Source organism: Dipodomys ordii, unplaced genomic scaffold (genome assembly GCF_000151885.1).
Source record: "Dipodomys ordii isolate 6190 unplaced genomic scaffold, Dord_2.0 Scaffold40, whole genome shotgun sequence".
Taxonomy (NCBI): domain Eukaryota; kingdom Metazoa; phylum Chordata; class Mammalia; order Rodentia; family Heteromyidae; genus Dipodomys; species Dipodomys ordii.
The window spans coordinates 4,447,835-4,469,157 of record NW_012267256.1 but is presented as its reverse complement, the minus strand read 5'-3'; the positions used below and the strand labels follow the sequence as shown (position 1 = coordinate 4,469,157).

Here is a 21,323-nt window from a genome sequence, read left to right as displayed (position 1 = left end):
CCAAACCTTTCAAGTTTCAATTTCTTATTATTCATTTTTTGGACTATGAGCTAGATCTAATTTATAAACATACAAGCAGACACACATAGGGTTATAGTCAAGTGTACGCACATGTATTAATTGAAGTATGGTATAATTCCTTAGGAGTTGTGTTCTTAATCCTCAGTCAAGTACACCTTTCTCTGCTTCCTTCATGTCTCTTGCCTACTCCTTTTTCCTTCCTTCCTCATTTCTTTTCAAATATTTGTCTATTTTTGACAAATAGAATTTATAAATTTTTCTAATTTATCTCATTTTACCTGTTACTCTTTTACTTTTTAAAATCAAAGTTCCTAGTCCTGTTGTAACAAATTTTTAGTATTCTTGATTTCCCAACTCTCCTTGTGCAAGATACATTCCAAATGGAACATTTTGTAGTGTTATTGGAAATGTCATATGAGAGGTGTAACGAGCGGGTAATCATTGTAGATGATAGGGTTTTACAAGTATTCAGAAATGATGGATGAATGGATGGAAAAAAATAGAAAAGTAACTTAGAATGCAGCTTTTCTATTGTTGGATCGAGGGTCATATGTGGACAATGGCTGGGTTCTTAGTTCAGTACCAGCAATGGAGACTTGAATTAGTGTTGATAAGATGATTTTGAGACACACAAGAAAAGTTACCCTCAATTTTTAGTAGATTCCCCAAATCTATCAGCTTTAAAGAGAGACTTAATCTTTAATACCTAACTTTGTAAAACTCTGAGATACTACACAACTTTAACATTTACAAAATTCTAACAGCCCCATTTGTACCATTGACCTTTATTGTTAAGAATAAATGATCAGATAAAATAATCAAAACATGAAGTAACAAAGGTAAAGAGAACGTTTTCTGAATGAAATAATTGAACAGAAAAAAGGAAAACAAAAGCTCACCCTAGTTAGATGTGGTAATGCCTATAATCCTTGGACTTTGGGAAGATCATGAGTCTCAGGCCAACCAGGGCTACATAGTGAGACTCTCAAAAAACGGAAAACATGCACATGTGCACATAAACAAGAAACTTCTAATACTTAAAAGGATTTTGTTGAGAGGAAAAGACAGGAAATGAATCTTTCCAATACCTGCACCTTCCCCACAACCAAAAAATATAATAGCTGAAACTTGGAAATAAAACATCATAGTGGTAGAATATTGAACATATTGTTGAAGTAGTGTTCCATCACATACAGGGGAAACCAAAATAAAAAAACATATTTGAAAAAAAGAGATAAATTTAAGTGATGCTTTTGTTCATTAGACTCAGTTCTAGAATAATATAAGAAAAAGGAGAAAAAGCTTTTATAACTTCATACCTAAGTAAATATTGAAGCCAGCTTTTAGATGTAGTAAGTTTCAAACAGTTTGAGTAAACTGAGGTTCTCTATGCAAATATATTGTTATGAAATATCAGGACTTGAAAAGATATATTGTAAAAATTTGACAAAAGAAATTGCAGCAAAAAATAGGCTTCCTGCTTGGGGAATAGGGGAAAGACTAGATTATTAGTTTTGTTGTAATTGTTACTTTATCAAAACTGATAATATGAAATGGCTAGATGACTTAAAACAATGGGATAATACTTCAAAATGCTAAGCAACATGACTTTGAATCTAGTATTTTATATACATGGCCCAGCCATCATACAGTGACTTTAAGCTTATTCAAATACCTTCATATTCTCTCCCAAATAAATGAACAAATTAACAAAAATTAGCAGAAGAGGGAAAAAAAGCTAAATGGAATAATGTGTTAGGAAAAAAATTCTGGAGATGAAGTTGATACAGTTCAACAGTAGAGAGCATTGCCTAGCATGCACAAGGATCTGAGTCTGTGCCCTGATACTCTACTAAGAGAGAAGAAAGAGAAAGAAAAAGCATAAATTCTACATAATGTATGTGTTGAAGAATTAACTATATTATGTAAGTGGCACGGAAAGTAAGACTTTCTGTTCTTAAATTTCTTACTAAACCATGGTGCAGAACCAAAGTAGAATAAATTTTGAATTAGCCATTATTAGAAGGTGAGAACAGCACCCAAGCCCAGAGTTCAAGCCCTACAACCGACCAAAAACAAAAACCTTACATAGAAGGTAAGAAAAGGTGGGGGGTCTCTTTACAGAGGCAGTATTGTAATAAAAACTATGAAGTGCTTTTTGAAAAATAATCCATAGTCAGTACAGGAAAGTCCTCCATGTAGGTGCCAAACGGAGTGCCCTGTGCAGAAGAGCAGTTCTCTTGCTGTAATCTGTTGAAAGCCTGACACAAGGGGTTGACCAAAAAAAGACGACTATATAAAGAGGAAAGCAAATGCTAACTAGTTTTAATGGAAGTAAACATCTGACTAAAGCTGAAATTGGGCAGATGGGACAGGTGAAGGACATAGTCAAGGCTTAAATTGTGAAGAGAACATGTTCCAAACTGACGGAACAAGAAATAAAGATTTGAATGAATTTTTTTAACCATTTCCTTTTGAAAATACCTACACATCAACCAAAAGACAGAATGTCTCTACCTTGCTACTTTCCTTTCTTCCTCTTCCACATCACTAGATTTTAAAGAGAATCTCAGATATTATATCATGACTTGCTAATAAGCAAATAGGAATTTACTTTTAAAATGCAGCCATAACATCAGCCCTAAAAGTTTTTATACTGTCTTTACAACCTTAACAGACCCATGTGGCATTCATGTTTCTCCTGATTGTCATATATATCTTTTTACAAACTTGGTTATTTGATTAATTCACAAATAATACTTGTCTTGAATTTGTTTATACTCTAATAGCAAAGCTTCAAAGTATATACAGTTAGTGATAGAACTAAAGGAAATATGTAGAATCATAGTTGATTTATTTTACCACACCTTGTTTAGTAATTCATAGGCTATAAACAAACAATAACAACAAAAACTTAGAATAGATTTGAAAAAAACTCGACCTAGTTCATATTTTAAAAAATACTGCAGTCAACTAGTAGTTGTAGAATAATACAGGTTTTTGGTCTTTTTTTTTTTTTTTTCCTATGGTTGTGGGGCCTAAACTCTGGGCCTGGGCGCTGTCCCTTAGTTCTTCAGCTCAAGGCCAGTGCTCTACCACTTAAGCCATAGTATCACTTCTGGCTTTTTCTGCTTATGTTGTGCTGAGGAATCAAACCCAGGGCCTCATGCATGCAAGGCAAGCACTCTACCACTGAGCCACCTTCCCAGCCCAGAATACATATAGATCATTTTAAGCACTTCTGGAATGTTCACAAGATAGATCATTTTGGAATCCATCAAATGTTTGGCTACATTAAATTGAAAATGCATAACAATAGGATATGAAAAAAGCTTGAAATATTTGGACATTTAATTACTAAATAACTCATGGGTAAAAAAAATAAAGTGGAAATTAGAAAGTCATATAAAGTGAGTGATGATGTAAACATATAACATCAAAATTTGTGAAATGTAACTTTACCAATGGGGAAAGAAATTTTAACTATAAAATATGCATCCATAGCCACCGATACATAAGTTTAAAACCAAAGGTCACATATTTTCTTCAAGAAACTAGAAGGGCAAGTTCAACTCAGATAAAGGGAAGACAGTAATATCATATACCAGTATCCCCCTTGAACATGGATATAAAAATTCTTAATGTATTAAATATAAAAATGAGGTTAAGGGAAAATTTGACTATATTAAAAATATTCTTTGCCCAGTTTGACCTGATTTTGAGGGCTTGAGGAGTCTGATGTAGTTAAGTCATGGAACTTTTTGCTTCTATTGGTTTCCTCCCCAACCTCCGCAAACAAAACAACAGGGACCAGTGTCTTTAACTTTGCATATGTTTTTGGGTGAGTTTCTCATTCTCCATTGATCATGGGCAAAGCTCTTCACTTTGGGAGAGTAGAAAAACTGAACCACACCAATGATCTTTTCATTTGTAATACTTGAAAATTATTTTTTTATTATTTTGATAGCAGAAGTGCTATTTATTTATTTAATATGTATAAGGGAGCCTAAACAATAGAAAGCTGTCTAGATTGGGTTTCATTTGTTAATTGGTTTAGGGGGGGGCCTTATGTGTGTGATTTTTTTTTTTGACTTCTGTATATATATTTGTCTGAATTAATGACCTGGGATGAAGCTATGCTACATTTTCAAACAAGGGATGCCTTTGAGAAATTTGTATATTTTGCAGTTGCCAGATCAATAAAACATTGAAATACAAAAAAAAATATTCTTTGCAGTAGCATTAAAAATAAGTCATGCTTGGAGTGGTGGCTTATGCCTATACACCTAGCTACTCACTAGCAAAAATCAGTAGAATCATTAACTTGAACCAGCATGGGCAAAAAGTTCATGAGACCTCCATCTCAACAGGAAAAGCTTAGAATAGTGTGTACTCTTTTTTTTGTTGGTGGTGTTGGTTGTGGGGCTTGAACTCTGGGCCTGGGTGTTGTCCCTGAGCTTTTCAGCTCAAGGCTAGCTCTCTACCACTTGAACCACAGTGCCACTTCCAGTTTTCTGGTGGTTAATTGGAAAGGAGAGTTTAACAGACTTTCCTGCCTGGGCTGTTGAACTGTAATCCTCAGATCTTAGTAGCCAGGGTTACAGGCATGAGCCACTGGTGCCTGGCTCTTCATCCCAGTTATGATGAGAAGCATAAATAAAAAGACTCCTATCCAGGCTTGCCCTGGCAAAAATACGACAATCTTATCTCAAACATAACCTGAACAAGAAAAGCTGGAGACATAGCTCCAGTAGGAGGAGGACTGCCTTGCAAATGAGTTCAAAATCCAGTACTACTGAAATCAAAATCATTCCTGGGAACAAGCTGAGTGAGAATCATGCATGATCTCCACATTAACAAAATACCATTGTTGTTGAGAGAAGCTAAATGCCTGTATGGAGAAGTGTATCATGTTTGTGGATTGGAAAAAAATAAAAAACCTGCTCTTACTACATTGATCTGTAGGTTCACCATATACCTAATCAATATAGACTTTTAAACAGCTGTATAAACGTGGAAAAAAATTCAAACATCTCTTCATACCATATGCAGAAATTAATTTGAAATAGATGATAGGGACTTAAAAGCTAAATGCTAAACCTTGTAAATTTCTAATGGGAAACTTATTTACTGTGAGTTAGAGCTCTTAGGTAGATACAAAAACAATAATCGTAAGAAAAACTTCATAGATTATCAAAATTTTAAATTTCTGCTCACCAAAGGTGGTCTCAAGATAATGAATGTTAAATACCAGAATCCAGCCACAGTCGTTATATACATGTTCTTGTATACCTAATACGTAAGCTATGACTAAATAACAATTAGAAAAAATAATGACCTGGATAACTGAAACAAAATGTTGTACAAAATGCTAGTAAAAACATGAACAGTTGCTAATATAATTTTTATGAGGAAAATTTTATAGTTTATCAGGCAATTAAATTTTCAGTGATATGTTAACGAGCAAGTGGAAGAACAGGTGTAACTTTCTTGTATTTATAAATATAAAATGATAGAACTGCTTTAACAAAGAGTTTGGTAGTGAAGGTACCTACCTGTGTAAGAGCAGTTTGGGCCTAGCTATGTAACTCAACCAAATTAAAAATTCATAGTAGCCAAAATATGTAAACATTAAATGTTAGTAGAAAAATGGATAATTATGTTGACAGAAACCAAGTAACAAGAAATGTCCCCTATATTTTCCATTAATATGGAATTTATGTGGAATCTTTGGTGGTCAAAATAGAATAGTAAAAATTTGGGAGATTGGAAGGAAGGAGAGGGTACAAAGTAACTTCCTGCAGGGATTTAAACAATTTTCAGCTTAGAGTATTCATTACAGGGATGTACACAGTTTTCAAACCTCATTAAATTGTTCAGATCTGATATATTTTATTGTATATAAATTTTATTTTTTATTTTCTAGATTATATGTGTGTGTGCTTTGTGTGTGTGTGTGTGTGTGCGCGCGTGCGCACGCTGCTCTTTGGGCTTGAACTCAAAACTGTCTCCAAACTTTTGTGCTTAAGGCTAGTGTTTTACCACTTTGAGCCATAGTTCCACTTGCAGTTTTTTGGTGGTTAATTGGAGGTAAGAGTCTCATGGACTTTCCTGCCTGAGCTGGGTTCAAATTGTGATCCTGAAATACAGCTTCTTGAGTAGCTAAGATTACAGGCATGAGCCACCAGCAGCCAGCTTCAGAATATCTTTTTAGTGCTCCTATTTAATTACTAATTCTATTTGATCTGATTTTTTTCTTCAATAATTTGTTTTGTCAGGAACAACTGTGGTGACTGCTGCTGTGGTAGAGGTGCACTCACATGCTTCGCAGGTTAAGATGACACTAAATGTGAGCTTCAGAACTGATTACCTCACCATGGTGCTGTATAGTCCAGGTCCTCAGCAGGTAAGGTGAGGAAGGGGTCACGTAAAAAACTACATAGCTGAATAAATGTTAAACATTAGTACTTAGTGCATATTTGGTAGTGCCTGTTCCTTGGAGGAAAAAAATGATTTGATTTTTTTTTACTTTAATGTTAACTTTAATCATTTTTATTTTAAAATAACCTACAATACAGATAATAGTGTGAAGATAAATTCCAAATAATTTTTTGGATCTTTCATTAGCCTTTGGAGAATGGAGAATTTGGGGATTTAGGATATTGTGGCTTAGTGATGTAGTATATACTTAGCATGTGCAAGGTCTAGCACTAAAAAAAAGTGAAAAGCAAACAGTTTTGTTGTACCTTACAAGATGTCATGGTTCATAGTAGTTCGCACATAAACTTACTTTAAGTTTACGCTTTTGTATTTTCTGATTTCTTCTTCCATAGGCCTCCTTTACAGATGTTCGTGATCCATCCCTGATACTTGCTGAATTTAAATTGGAGAACATTATAAGTTCTTTAAAAATGTATACCGATGATTCAATATCCTCTTCTTTCTCAGTAAAAAACTGTATTTTGGATGATAAAAGGCCCCATGTCAAGAAAGCAACTCCTAGGTGTGTATTATCATATTGCTTTGAATTTTACTTGAAAATAGTCAATAATGTTCAGAGAACTTCTTCCCAAAGTTGCAGTGCACTTTCTGGGTATATGTTAGAGACTTACTAAGCTTGTAAATTCAGTCAAGAAATGCTACTTATTTAATGTTCAAAATGTCCTGCTGTATGCTATTCTCCTTGATAGTTGACAGATGAGTTGAATGAATACAAGTAAATATAATTAAATAGGAAATACATTGAAAAATTGAGAAGAAATGGTATGTGGCATTTGAAATTGGTTTTGTTAAGTCTTGTTTACAGCACCTTTCAGTCTTATAAAGAAATAACTCTCTCAGAATGTTTATTTGCTGTGGGTGAAAAGGATAAGAAAAGGTATTTAAGTTTTATTGATGTATTTGGTTCTGGTAACTTGCTCATACATAGGAATTGTTGCTGTGTTTTTCAGAATGATAGGACTAACTGTTGGGTTTGACAAAAAGGACATGATGGATGTAAAATACAGAACAGTCAGAGATGGATCTGTGACTGATGCAGTATTTCAAGAAATGTATATTTGTGCAAGTGTGGAATTTCTTCTGACTGTTGCAAATGTCTTTCTTGAAGCCTACACCACAGGCTCTGCTGTAGAAACTAGTGTTCAAACATGGACTTCTAAGGAAGGTTAGTTAATAACTAAAGTATTTGCTGTCATTTAAATGCTACAACTTCTAGATTATCCTTTAAATTATCAGAGTAATTGCATTTATTAAAATATTTTATTTTTCAGAATAAGAGGAAATGCTTAATGTATTTTCTAGGAATATATGTAGATTGCAGTTTTTGAAAGTACCTATACTAGGCCTAACATTTATGTGTCATACTAGAACAAGTCATTTTATTTTCCTGGAGGCATTTATTTGAATGAATATATTGGATGAAAGAAAACAGAAATAATGGACCAACCAGTGCTTTCTATCTTTTTCATCTTATTCTTCTCCCTTTCTTTTTCTCTCTTTTCCTTTTTTCTCTTTCTCAATGTTGCTGATTTAACCTTGGGCCTGGTACTTGGCAAGCAAGGCTCGATCACTTGAACTACACCTCAAGTTCTATATTTTTATATATTCACTGTAGTATAATATAAAAAAAGGTCAGGTTGACAGTTGGAAATTAAGTTTCAGATCTGTCATTCGGTAGTACAGTATTTCCCAAATTTTCATGTTTTTTATGTTGCTTCTCAAATCTTCATTGAGTTTTACACAACAAGAAAAGAGAGTTGTAATAGATATTCTTGAGATTTAATTTTTTCAGTTTTGCTTGTTATTTAGAAGTAATGTTTCTCATAATTAATATACCTATATTAATATTTCAATTTTAGTTCCTGTACAGCAATTAGTAAAGTGGGAAATGAATATTCTAATTAAAAATCCTGAAATTGTGTTTGTGGCTGACATGACAAGGCATGATGCTCCTGCTTTAGTCATTACGACACAATGTGAAATATGCTGTAAAGGTGACATTGAAAACACTACAGTGACTGCTGCTGTTAAAGACCTCCAAGTCAGAGCATGCCCATTTCTTCCAGTGAAGAGAAAAGGCAAAATCACTACAGTGAGTTGATGTTTCATTATCTGCTTAGTCATAAAAAATTGGATTTATGGGTGCTGGGAAGGTGGCTCAGTGTTAGAGCGCTTGCCTTGCATGCATGAGGGCCTGGGCTTGATTCCTCAGCACCACATAAGCAAAAAGAAAAAAGTTGGAAGTGGCATTGTGGCTCAAGTGGTAGAGCACTAGCCTTGAGCTGAAGAGCTGAGGGACAGCGCCCAGGCCCAGAGTTCAGGCCCCACAACCGGGACCCCCCCCAAAAAAAATTGGATTTACTTGCATTCTTTTCACCCTTATTCTTTATAACATCTTACTGCACCACAGTTTGGTGTTCACCTTTCATGGTGTTGACTGTTCATCTTTCAGATGCTCTTCATATTTTTTTCCTATTTTTAAAGCACATTAGTAGCTATATGTATATATATATGGTTTATCTTAAATTTGAGGATATTTGTTAAACTCTGTTTGCTAAGGATATTTTAGGATTTTATAGAGAAACGTAGTCTCCTGAGGGAGACTTCACAGTGAGAGTTACTTTTATGCTAATAACTGAAGAATGTTGACATATTCGTTAAGTTGGCCAAGGGGAGCCATGGAAGTATGTTTCAGGAAGAAGAACCTGAGTGTCAGAAAGCACAGGTTTCAGCATTGTATTTACCCCATTGTGGATCCTTAGGAGCCATCTTGAGGGGGATGTCTAATATTAACAGCTAAGACTTAACAGTAGTTAAGTAGTTAGTCAGTAGTTTGCCAGCAATCCAGTAAGATAAAAATAGTGGCTATTCAGTTGATCTTCAATGATCTGTTGATGAATGTTTGTTCAGACTTTTCTATGTTATACTCAGCCAATTGTTAAGTATTTTGGTTATCATTCCTTGGCATAGCTGTTAACCTCATTTTATAGCTGTTGAATATGTGGTTTCTAGATGCCAGTTTCTCAAGTGCCAGGATCAGGGTTTGTAGGAAAAGTGTTTCTACTTTCTTATATTAATGTTATAGTTCATAATATCATTCATATTTTATTATAAATAATGAGAACAATTGGGTTGTCACTCTGTATACAGTTATTGTTAATTAAGTTGCTTATGTAAATTTAGCTGTTGCTAAGAAAATCTTAAAGATTTAACAATGTGATCATTAACTTAGGGAATTGTTGTATTATAGGTTTTGCAGCCCTGTGACTTGTTTTATCAAGCTACTCAGATAGGCTCAGGTCCACAAATAATTGATGTATCAGTAAAATCCCTTACACTGAAGGTAAGTTAAAATATTGCTCAAATCTTCTGTATGAGTATGACCTTATATTGTTGACATTTGGATGCTTCTGTAGTTATCTAATAATGCTATACTATATATAATTTCAATTATACTTCATCAGTTTAATATTCATGTAAGATTCATGTAAATACTTTTACAAATTAAATTTTTTAAAATTGTATCCACAATACTATGGCACTAATATTAGTTTATTATTCCTTCTAATTAATCAGCAGATAAATTTAATATAGTTTTAAATAATTTTTCTTTTCTACTTAGGTTTCACCTGTTATCATAAACACCATAATAACTATAACTTCAGCACTTTATACAACTAAGGAAACTATCCAAGAGGAAAATGTTTTTTCTATAGCACATTTATGGGAAAAGAAGGATACAAAGACTTTAAAAATGTGGTTTCTTGAAGAATCCAATGAAACTGAAAAGGTTGCTACCCCGACTGAATTGATTCCTCAAGGAGAGATAATAAAAATGAACATTGATTCTATTTTTATAGTTCTTGAGGCTGGAGTTGGCCATAGGACAGTGCCTATGCTTTTGGCAAAGTCACATTTTTCAGGGGAATGCAAGAATTGGAGTACTCTTATAAATCTACACTGTCAGATTGAGCTAGAAGTAAGTTTTTTCCATGGTTTTTTAAATAGTGTCACATATAGAATATTACAAAATCTTAGGTAGCTATTTAAATTGAGCTAATTGTAAATGATGTTGACTTAAAAAATTTTATAAGACAATTGACACATTTATGGTTTTTAATGGTCGCTTTTATATGTGCATTGCTTCTAATTTTGAAGTGTCTACATTTTTGTATTTCAGTTTTATCGAGTTAAAGGTGATATACTAGTAGATAATTGATTATATTGAACATTCTTAAGAATTTTATTAAGATTATTTTTTCATTTTAAAAGATAGCGGACTATATACATGAATATGTGGCTAATCGCTTCTAAAGATTAGGAAGAAACATAACTTCAGAATTCACATAAATTAATTTCTCTACTTTGGTTTAAATAAATTGATTTTATATTTATTTGAAAGTAATCTGATACTCTGCATTATGAAGTGAATATGAAAATTTCTCTATATGTGTTGGTATGGGGTTACATACCAACAGAAGTATAATTTAAATTGCAGATTTTCAGATTCTGGTTAGGATTCTGTATATCTTGATCTTGGATGCATGTCCACAGATTCAGAGCATTGTAGAACTGATTGAATCATAAGATTCATGGGCTTTAACTCAGTGAAGATAGACTTGTTTAAAAATATCTATAATGTGTGGTAGATGAACACAGTTTATTAGTCCAAACAAACAATACTTAGTCAAAGAAGATTCTTAAGAATGTTCTATGTGGAATAAAATGTAAAGGGAATATGTGGAATATTCTTTGTGAAGTAAATATAAAGAATGTGAGTTAGCTATGAAGAAGGGATAGGTGAGTTACATGTAGAATGGCTTTAATGTAGAAGAAATATCCTAGAGAAAAGGCCTGGTGACAAGATCTAACATGGAAGATAATTTTAGAAAATAATTGAATTCTTCATTTAAAATTTAAAATTCTTTTTTTAGGTTCATTATTATAATGAAATGTTTGGTGTATGGGAGCCTTTGCTTGAACCTTTAGAAATTGATCAGACTGAGGATTTCAGACCATGGAATCTTGGAATAAAGGTATGTGTGTGTGTGTTAGAGAAAGAGTGAGAGTAGAGCACTATTTTCTTAAAGTAGTTTAGATTCACTGCAAAATTGGGACGGTAGCATATTCTTATAAGCTTTCTGCCTTTGTACAAGTATAATTTCATTATTAACATCCTCCATCAAAGTCTATTTGAAGTGGAAAATATTTTTAAAAACTGAGGATGTCTGCACCACATTAGACATTTTAATCTTAGTCACAACCAAGTTGAAGTTCTCTCCTTGCCTACATGCTTTCCTTTTTGCCCTCAATGTTATTTTCAAATCAAAATGCTACCTCTCCTAATACAACTAATTATTTAACATTTCTTATGTACTGGACATTGTTCTCAGCGTGTGTTTGCTTTAGTCCTTACAGTAAGACACAGAAAGCGATGTTTTAATCCACATCTGAATATGTGAAATGATTAAGATCAGAGAGGTTAATGAGTTTCTCTGAAGTTATAAGAGCTAACATAGAAGAGATGGGATATAAATTGAGTTGTATAGTCCCTGCTCTCAACTGTGGCTATAATGTCCTTCCTCCTCTTCCCTGTCCCTCCTCTTCCCTGTCCCTCCTCTAGGGCCTCTTTTTGCAGATTGTGACTAATATTACCTTTCTTTGCCTTCTGAAAAGAATATCTAGCTAGCAAACAACATATTATTATTTGCTTGAAGTACTTTGCGAATTTGTGAAATTATTAGAATTAGCACCTTTGGATGGATAGAATTGTGCTTTTGAGCAAGAATATTACCAGTATATTCTCTGTATAATAATTTGAGTCAAAATTAAATTAAAAAAATTTGAGTCAACATGTAAACAAATTTTTAGGGGCTTATAGTTAAGGAAAAAAAGTGACTAACTTGTCATCCCTACCTTACTGTCTTAATTAAGCAGTTCAATTTTCTATATATTAAGCTGAAAGATTTGGATAAAGGCATTTCTTTGGTGGTTGTTAGGTCAATATAAAGTATTGTTTATGTACCATTAATAAGTAAATAAATAAGTGGTATTCTTACTAGTCTTGGTTTTGCAGTAGTAATGTTTTGTAATTTTGCCTGATTTAGTAAGTCCCCAGGTTTCTGTTCTTTATGTATTATCATGAACAATTACTTTTTTGGCTATTTTTATATGAACTATTTAAATTTATATTTAGATGTCAGTTAAACTTAGTAATTTCAGAGACTTTTTTCCTTTTCTAAATAATGCCTGCCACATTACTGAAGATGAGAAAAAATTTTTTCTTCTGATACTTGGCCCCTGTCCACTATGACCTTATGTGATTGTCAAAGTAATTTTAGTACTTATAAAATTTGTTTCTGTTAAATAGTATTTTTACATTTTGTTGAAAGTTTGTTTTTTGAAGCAAATTATTATGTGTCTACAATTTATCACTTTAGATGAAAAAGAAAGCAAAAAAGGCCATTGTGGAATCAGATACAGAGGAAGAAAACTATAAAGTGCCAGAATATAAAACTGTTATCAGTTTCTACTCAAAAGACCAATTGAACATTACATTATCCAAATGTGGCCTTGTGATGTTAAATAATTTAGTCAAGGTAAATATCTTGAAAGTAAATATTTGAAAATTTGAATGTTGAGTTACTACTTTAACTTGACCTTTTTATTAAATATATGTATTGTTAACTTTGTTATTGTCATGTTATTCTGCTTATCAGTTAAGTTTTACACAGTTTATTTAGGAAAACTCTTTTTTTAGGCATTTACAGAGGCTGCTACTGGATCTTCACCTGTCTTTGTAAGAGATCTAGCACCATTTATGATTTTAAATTCTCTTGGACTTAGTGTTTCTGTTTCACCAAGTGATTCTTTTAATGTACTTAACATGCCCATGGCAAAGTCACACGTTTTGAATAATGAGGAGAGTTTGAGTATGGATTATGCACTGACTAAGGACAACGATCATTTCAGTGCAATGACCAGTCTAAGCAGCAAGCTCTTCTTCATTCTCCTTAGTAAGTGGTGTTTTTATGGCCTTTTTACATTCTCTTTTACCAGCGTTTATGGTATCTTACAGGATTTTTGTTTGTTTGGTTATAATCCCTTTCCTAATAGTTTGGGAACTTTGGGGGGGGGGCTTTTTAGTTCTCTCCTTTAGTACTCTATTCCAAATCCTGACCTTACTTGTTGACATTATTATTATTTTAAGTTTATTCAATTTTTACAGATGGTCGATGTTGCTAGTGGAAGTTTTAATGACATGTGATATGAGTTGGTTGGCATTTCACCAGTTTTATAGCTGAGTTCTATTTAATTCAACTGATATATTTGTGTTAGTTTTGGAATTTATAACCATTTAATGTTCTACCTACTGAGGAGGAATTATTTTTGTCTTTTCTGCTTGTTGCAGATGTTTCATTTCTATGGGAAGTAAAAATCTTAAGTTATCACAGTAGTCATTCTCAAATATTTTCAAATAATTACCCAAACCCCTCTGGCACTCCTGACATTTAAGTAGTTCATTGAGGAGAATATCATATGGAAGATTAGACATGGGGAGAGGCAGGCTATTAAAACAGTTGGTTACCGTAGTTAGGAATTAATATAGGTATTATGGGTTATTTTTGGAGCATTGGTAATGGTATGTCACTTTTGCCTCTGCTTTTGAGGTAATATTTTTATAAATGGGGATAAAATTTTATGCAAATAGTATATTTAGGCAAATATATTAGCTAAGTACCTACAGAATGTTCTTTAATTAAATTCAAGGTATATGTAAAAAAGTCAGGCTGAGACTGGTAGTTCACACCTGTAATCCTAGATACTTGGGAGGCTGAATTTGAGGATCATGATTCAAAGCCAGCTTGGTCAGAAAAGCTGATGAGACTTTTATCTCCAATTAACCACCAAAAGAAACTAGAAGTAGAGCTATGGTTTAAGTGGCAGAGTACTAACTTTGAGCAAAAATTCTCATGGACAAGCTCCCACACCCTGAGTTCAAAACTTAGGACTGGCGCGCACACACACAGACACACACACACACACAAATAGTTGGAAAAATTTAAAACTAAATAAGTGCAGCTACTTCCACATTTGCCAATGTCTATCTGAAGTCATTAGATTCTGGTTATTATGACAGCACGCCACAATCATTGTCCTTGGGTTTTATCATTATTCTTATTACTCAATTATTTTTTAAAGATTTGTTTTTTGGAGGATGTGTCAAACTTCTGATGAGATTTTTTTTCTGATGAGTTTTTTTTTAATTAAAAACTTTTTGGAAAATGCTGTAAAAGTTTTGGATAAATACTGTAGAACAAGTAGTAGCTTATTTAAATAACCTTTCATATAGATTAAATCTGTAATGTTCAAAGACTTTTAGAAGTTTAAGACAATCTGATATTTTGGTATTTAACATTTATCTGTATTTAACTTAGCACCCGATAACCATTCTACTGCTGATAAGATACCTTTAACAAAAGTGGGGCGACGGCTGTATACTGTAAGACACAGAGAGTCTGGAGTTGAAAGGTCTGTCGTTTGTCAAATCGATGCAGTAGAAGGAAGTAAGAAGGTGACAATTCGCTCACCAGTGCAGGTATGAAGTGATCAATATTGGGAAAGTGCTGCTATATACATCTTTGTTCTAATGTAAAAATTAAAGCAATTACTGAAGAATATCAGAGAAGCACAGCTAATTTGCAAATTCCATTCTCAGTAATTGACTAGTGAAAGGATTTCTTTCAATATGCTTCTCATAATTTCTTATTACACTGCTTTATAAAATACTTATCTATGTACTAAAAATGTAAAAAAACCTCATCAATTTAATTTTTAGTTATTATATAATATACCTTTTTAATATTAAGTCTTTATAGTATTTGTATATCTTTTTAATTAGAGAATTTTTAAGCAGAGGAAAAATTGGCAGCTTTTTTACAGAATATACAATAAGGTTGATTTTTGACATGAAAATACACTTATGAAATCTTTGTAAGTCAATAGTAATGAACATGTTATGCAAAAGACTTTCTTCTCCATTTTTAGGTATTCTTTGATCTGTTCTCATTGTACAATAGTTACATATATACATACTTTCCTATTAGTACTAGAAGACTACTAATTTATACCAGCCTATTGGAATGAGAAGATATCCTATGATTATAGTTTGCATTTTCTTGATTTCTTGGAATGTTGACTATATTTTTCAGATTAATTGATCTTTCAGTTTTCCTGTTCTATAAATCATTTGTTGTTTGCATTTTCCTATTGATTGTGACTTTAGAAATAATTTTCAAGATTTCTGTAGAAACTTCCTTTGTATTTAAGACTAAAAAATTCTATGTTCTAAATCATATGGGCAATTTATGAGCTTAATTTCTTTCTAGGGTATTAGGTGGACATATTTTTTAAATGTCTCAATTCTTAGGTTGCTGAACTTAATATGATTTGTTTTTCTTCCTAGATTAGAAATCATTTTCCACTCCCAATCTCAGTTTATGAAGGAAACACTTTATTAGGAATTGCATCACCTGAAAATGAATTCAACGTACCATTAGCATCCTACCGGTGATTTTTTTTTTCCCCTAAATCTTTTTGTTCATGCTAAATTCTTTCATACAGTTTTCATTTTAGATCCTATACAGATGTTTATCTTTAAGTTATCAAACTTCCTTTAAAATAATTTATTTCCGTTTCAAGGCATGAAGGAAGTTCTTTCTCAAAATATGTATTTAGTGTATTTAATATGTACCATATAAAATTTTATGCTTTTATAAATATATAAACACAATTATTATATGTTTGCAGTATAGTCATTATAACCCACAGTCACATGTACATGAGTTTTACAAATGTCTAATAGAACATAAACTTTGTATATGTATAGATATATGTATACGGATATATAGCTAGATACAGATATCTATATATAATGAACATGAATTTTTGTTTCGTGCGTGTGTCAGTTGTGGGGCTTAAACTCAGGGCCTGGGTGTTGTCCCTGAGCTCTTTTGCTCATAGTTAGCACTTTGCCACTTTGAGCCAAAGCGCCACTTCCAGTTTTTGTGTGGTTAATTGGAGTTAAAAGTTCATGGGGACTTTTCTTCCCAGGCTGGTTTTTGAACTGTGATCCTCAGAGGTCCGCTTCCTCAGTAGCTAGGATTGGAGGTGTGAGCCACTGGTACCCTAGCTTCTTTATCTTTTCAAAACTTTCATAACAGATTTTAAAAAATTCATTAGAAAATAAAATCTTTCATCTGTACATATGTTCTGTTAAATGCTCAGAGGTAGAATTGCAATATAACTTATTTTAAATATTGAAAATGTGTCAAGCTTAGTATAAAATAAATGTTGTTAAAAAGATTAAGCAATGAGCCAGGTACCAGTGTCTCACACCTGTAATCCTAGCTACTATTGAGGAAGCTGAGATTTTAGGACTAAGGTTCAGAGAGCCAGCTCTGGCAGGAAAGTCTGTGAGACTCCTATCTTCTATTATCCAAAAAAAATAAAAAAGCCAGAAATGGAATTGTAACTCAAGTGTAGAGTGCTCGCCTTGAGCACAAAAGCTAAGGTTCAGTGCCCAGGTCCAGAGTTCAAGTCCATAACTGCACCAACAAAAGACTGATCAAAATAATGAGTGAATCTTATCATTGTAGATTTAATATCATAATAAATTAATACTGTTTAACCGAAACAGAAAATCTCATGAATATTGAGCTTACTGCTCAGTAAAACCTTCTGTGAACTGATGGCTCACGACATTAATCCTAGCTATTCAGGAGGCTGAGATCTGAGGATCACAGTTAAAAGCCAGCCTGGGCAGGAAAGTCTGCGAGACTGTCTCCGGTTAACCACCAGAAAACCAGAAGTGGTGCTCTAGCTCAAGTGGTAGAGTGCTTGCCTTGAGCTGAAGAGTTCAGGGACAACGCCCAATCCCAGAGTTCAAGCCCCACGACAGACAAAAAAACAAAACCTTCTGTGGAGTTTAGCATCATAGTTTATTTAACATTTTAAAGCACACTCTAAAAATGAACACTCCACATTTAAAGGAATATTGCAAAAGATATAGGCAAAACTACAAGCAGCCAAATTTTTAGCTGTCTCTTCATTCTAACCCATACTTAAAAGTTTATGATGTAATTCCTAATGCTTAAAACACAATCTAGAACGTTGGACATACTTTTGCTTGTATGTAGAGTCGTAATAAGTATTTTCTTGCTTAGCTGGATTATTTGTAGTCATCTTGTATTTTTACAATAGTGTATAATAAAAATAACTTTCTCTTAAAGACTAAGTGATTTGTTAAGTTTACAGGAAGTTAGCTGCCTCTTACCTGGCTCTCAAATATATATGAAAATGTAAAAATACAGTATTATGGAAGTAAATAATAACAGAATTCTAAAGTTGTAAGTGTGTAACTTAGGTCTTCAAGTGTTTTGAAATTGCAGTTTTTATATTCAGGTCATTTCTTTATCTGAAGCCAGAGGATGAGGATTATCAAGTATGTGAAGGACTTGACTTTGAAGAAATGATAAAACTTGAAGGAACACTTATAAAGAAGAAATGTAGATCAATAAACCCCTCGAAGACACCATTCATTATTAATGTTGTCCCAGAAAAGGATAAATTGACATCTCTCTCAGTGTATTCAGAAGATGGCTGGGACTTACCATACATAATGCATTTATGGCCACCTATCATACTCCGAAATCTTCTTCCTTACAAAATTGCTTATTATGTACAGGTATTGTCGAAGGTTTTTCTTTTATTTCTAAACCTTGAGTTATTTAAAACAATTGAATGTTTGAGGCACATACTAAGCAGGACATGAAGATGGGAAAATGTACGTTGATCTCAGCCTGGGAAAAACATTAGTGAGATCTTAAAGAACAAATGAAACGGGGTAGCACACACTTATATCGACAGATATGTAAGAAGCAGAAGTAAGAAGATCATGGTCAGAGGTCTGCCCTGGAGAAAAGCATCAGACACTGTCTGAAAAATAAATGAAATCAAAATGTCTGGAGATGTAACTCATGTGATAGGATGTATTAATTGTAGTAGTAAAGAATAGATAGAACAGATATTCAAATTAAAATGTTCAGCCAGATGCAGTGGATCAAGCCTGTAATCTTAGCTACTTGGGAAGCAGAGATCAGAATATTAAGGTTCAAAGCAATCCCAAACAAAAAAGTTCCAGAGACTCCCATCTTAACAGTAGTACCTGTCATCCCAAGTTTATGGGAATGTATACCCAGAACATAGTCCAAACAGGCCCAGACATAAATGAAACTCTGGTTTGAAACTGCCCGAAAGGGCTGGCACAGTGGCTCAAGTGATAGAGAACTGACTACCAAGTGTGAGAACCTGAATTCAAAGTCTAATGCCACAAAAAAAACCCTAAAAAAAGAAAAATAAAAATTCTTCTATAGCCAAGAACTGATGACTCATATCTGTAAACTTATCTTCTTTAGAGGATGAGATTAAAGGATCACAATTTGAGGCCAGAAAAGTTGATGAGACTTATTAACAGAGAGCTGGGTGAGATGGTCTAACCCCGTGATTCTAGCTAGGATGGGAAGCCTAACGGGATCATGCCTGGACAAAGCAAGACCCTATCTCAAAAATAACCTGCCGAAACCAGCTGAGGTCTAACTCAGCAGTCAGAGTGCCCATCTAGCAAATTCAACTCTAGTACTATCAAGAAAATTCATTTATTTTAGTAATCTTAGTACAAATGTGGTATACTGGTTTTTTCAAAAAACTACAAAAATATTTTTTAGTCTTCTAAAAATCAGAAAGTAGAGATTATAAAATTACCTATCATTGAAACTGAAGGGATCAGGGTTTTCTATGTCTCTGTGTATATAAATCATGGTTACAGGATGAACACTATACTTTGAAGCATGGTTGAGAATCAGTATTGAAATAACATTAGACTTAAAAAAAGCTTGTTACTTTATATCATATGTTCTACTCACTTAAGGAATGTATTCCCTGTGAACATGCTTTTTATACTAAAAACTCTTTTTAAAAGATTGTTTACCTCCAGTGTTAGAAGTGGAATTTCTCCATCTTATAATTTTATGTACGTATTCTGTTTGCCATGTTTATCAAGTGAAGGAATATGTAATCGCTGCAATTCATTATAGATTTGCTTTGAGAATGACTATATTATTATACTTCCTATGTATTTTTAGGTGGGTGTAGTTAACAGCCGTGGTTTAAGGATGAGAGAGTACCTCTTGATTGGGTGAAGGTATTAAAAATCAAGAGTGGAAGTCATTAGCAGTTGCTTCATTTTAGGATTCATAGTTTTCTACAAGTTTCATTATTTTCTAGTTTTCAAGACTATAATCACTAATACCTAGGGTTATTTTTTGTCTCGTGAGTTTTACTATTGTATGTTCATAATTTCCAGTGAGGTTTCATATATTGATCTCCACAATAACCCATCTATTTATTTTGATGGCACTGGAGTTTGAATTAAGGCCTCATGCTTGTTAGACAGACACACTCTCTCTTCAGATACATCTTCAGTCCTTTTTGCTTTAACAATATTTTACCATACGGGATCATGTTTTTTTTTTTTTCTCACGGACTGCCTTAGATCTTGACTCCATCTATGTGGTGTGGTAGATCGAAATACAATCTTGCTAACTTTTTGCCCGGACTGACCTTGAACCGTAATCCTACCAATTCCTACTTGCAGAGTATTTGGAATTACAGACACAAGCTATTTGGCTGAGCCACAATAGTCTTTGAAGTCAATTATTTATACTGTTTTGCAAATACAGTTGTTCAGATCTAGATCAAATATTTCATAGATGTTTACACAGCTGAAACCTAAAATCTGCTTTTTCTAAAAAGTGTTTCAACCGCATTAGAATTCAATTTAGAATGATTAAGTAGAATTTTGAGGCATATTCTTTATAGATACTTTAAAGTTGAATGTGTTTTTCTTTTTTCTTACAGGGGATTGAAAATACTGTTTCTACTCTCAATGAAGGACACTCAGCCCAGATTTGTACAGTACAGATGGATAAAGCCAAGCTGCATTTAAAGTTACTTGACTATCTTAATCATGATTGGAAAAGTGAATATCATATAAAACTTAATCAACAAGACATTAGCTTCATCAATTTTACCTGTATCACAGAAATGGAAAAGACTGATTTAGATATTGCCATCCATATGACTTACAATACTGGCCAGACTGTTGTGGCATTTCATAGTCCATACTGGATGGTCAATAAAACTGGTAGAATGTTACAGTACAAAGCTGATGGAATTCATCGAAAACATCCACCTAATTATAAAAAACCAGTTCTTTTTTCTTTTCAGCCAAATCACTTTTTTAATAACAATAAGGTAACTTTTGTATTTTCTAACTTTTACTCACCTTTATCTCCTTGTCAGTTTTTCATTTTCAGTGCTGAAGAATAAACTGTAAATGTAGGTTGAGAGAACATTTGTTAAATATTTTAACTTAAAAAGATTAGCATTTAATAGTGAGAAAAGATTGGTGTTTTAAAAGGTAGTATTTTATGTTAAATTTTTTTTTAAGTTTTAAGGTACCTAAATTATAACACATTTCAATTTCTTTCTCTTAGGTTCAGCTTATGGTAACTGATAGTGAGTTGTCAGATCAGTTTTCAATTGATACTGTTGGTAGCCATGGAGCCATTAAATGTAAAGGCCAGAAAATGGAATATCAAGTAAGTTCATTCTGTGCTGAAGAATGTTTTTTTTTTGAGATGTTATCTATTAGATACTCGATTGATTTTTTTTTTTTTTTT

At 33.1% G+C, this 21,323-nt stretch overlaps 1 protein-coding gene across 1 annotated transcript in view; it reads left to right on the top strand.

Annotated features, from left to right (window-relative positions):
• Positions 1-21,323, top strand: part of Vps13a (vacuolar protein sorting 13 homolog A (S. cerevisiae)) — a 163,865-nt gene that overhangs the window by 83,420 nt on the left and 59,122 nt on the right. The window contains exons 36-49 of the mRNA XM_013018390.1: positions 6,300-6,427; positions 6,855-7,024; positions 7,473-7,687; positions 8,382-8,614; positions 9,773-9,865; positions 10,145-10,501; positions 11,457-11,558; positions 12,963-13,121; positions 13,283-13,538; positions 14,961-15,121; positions 15,989-16,092; positions 17,986-18,268; positions 20,500-20,895; positions 21,138-21,242. Coding sequence (XP_012873844.1) covers positions 6,300-6,427; positions 6,855-7,024; positions 7,473-7,687; positions 8,382-8,614; positions 9,773-9,865; positions 10,145-10,501; positions 11,457-11,558; positions 12,963-13,121; positions 13,283-13,538; positions 14,961-15,121; positions 15,989-16,092; positions 17,986-18,268; positions 20,500-20,895; positions 21,138-21,242 — 2,762 coding nt within the window. The remainder of the gene's footprint in view (positions 1-6,299; positions 6,428-6,854; positions 7,025-7,472; positions 7,688-8,381; positions 8,615-9,772; positions 9,866-10,144; positions 10,502-11,456; positions 11,559-12,962; positions 13,122-13,282; positions 13,539-14,960; positions 15,122-15,988; positions 16,093-17,985; positions 18,269-20,499; positions 20,896-21,137; positions 21,243-21,323) is intronic.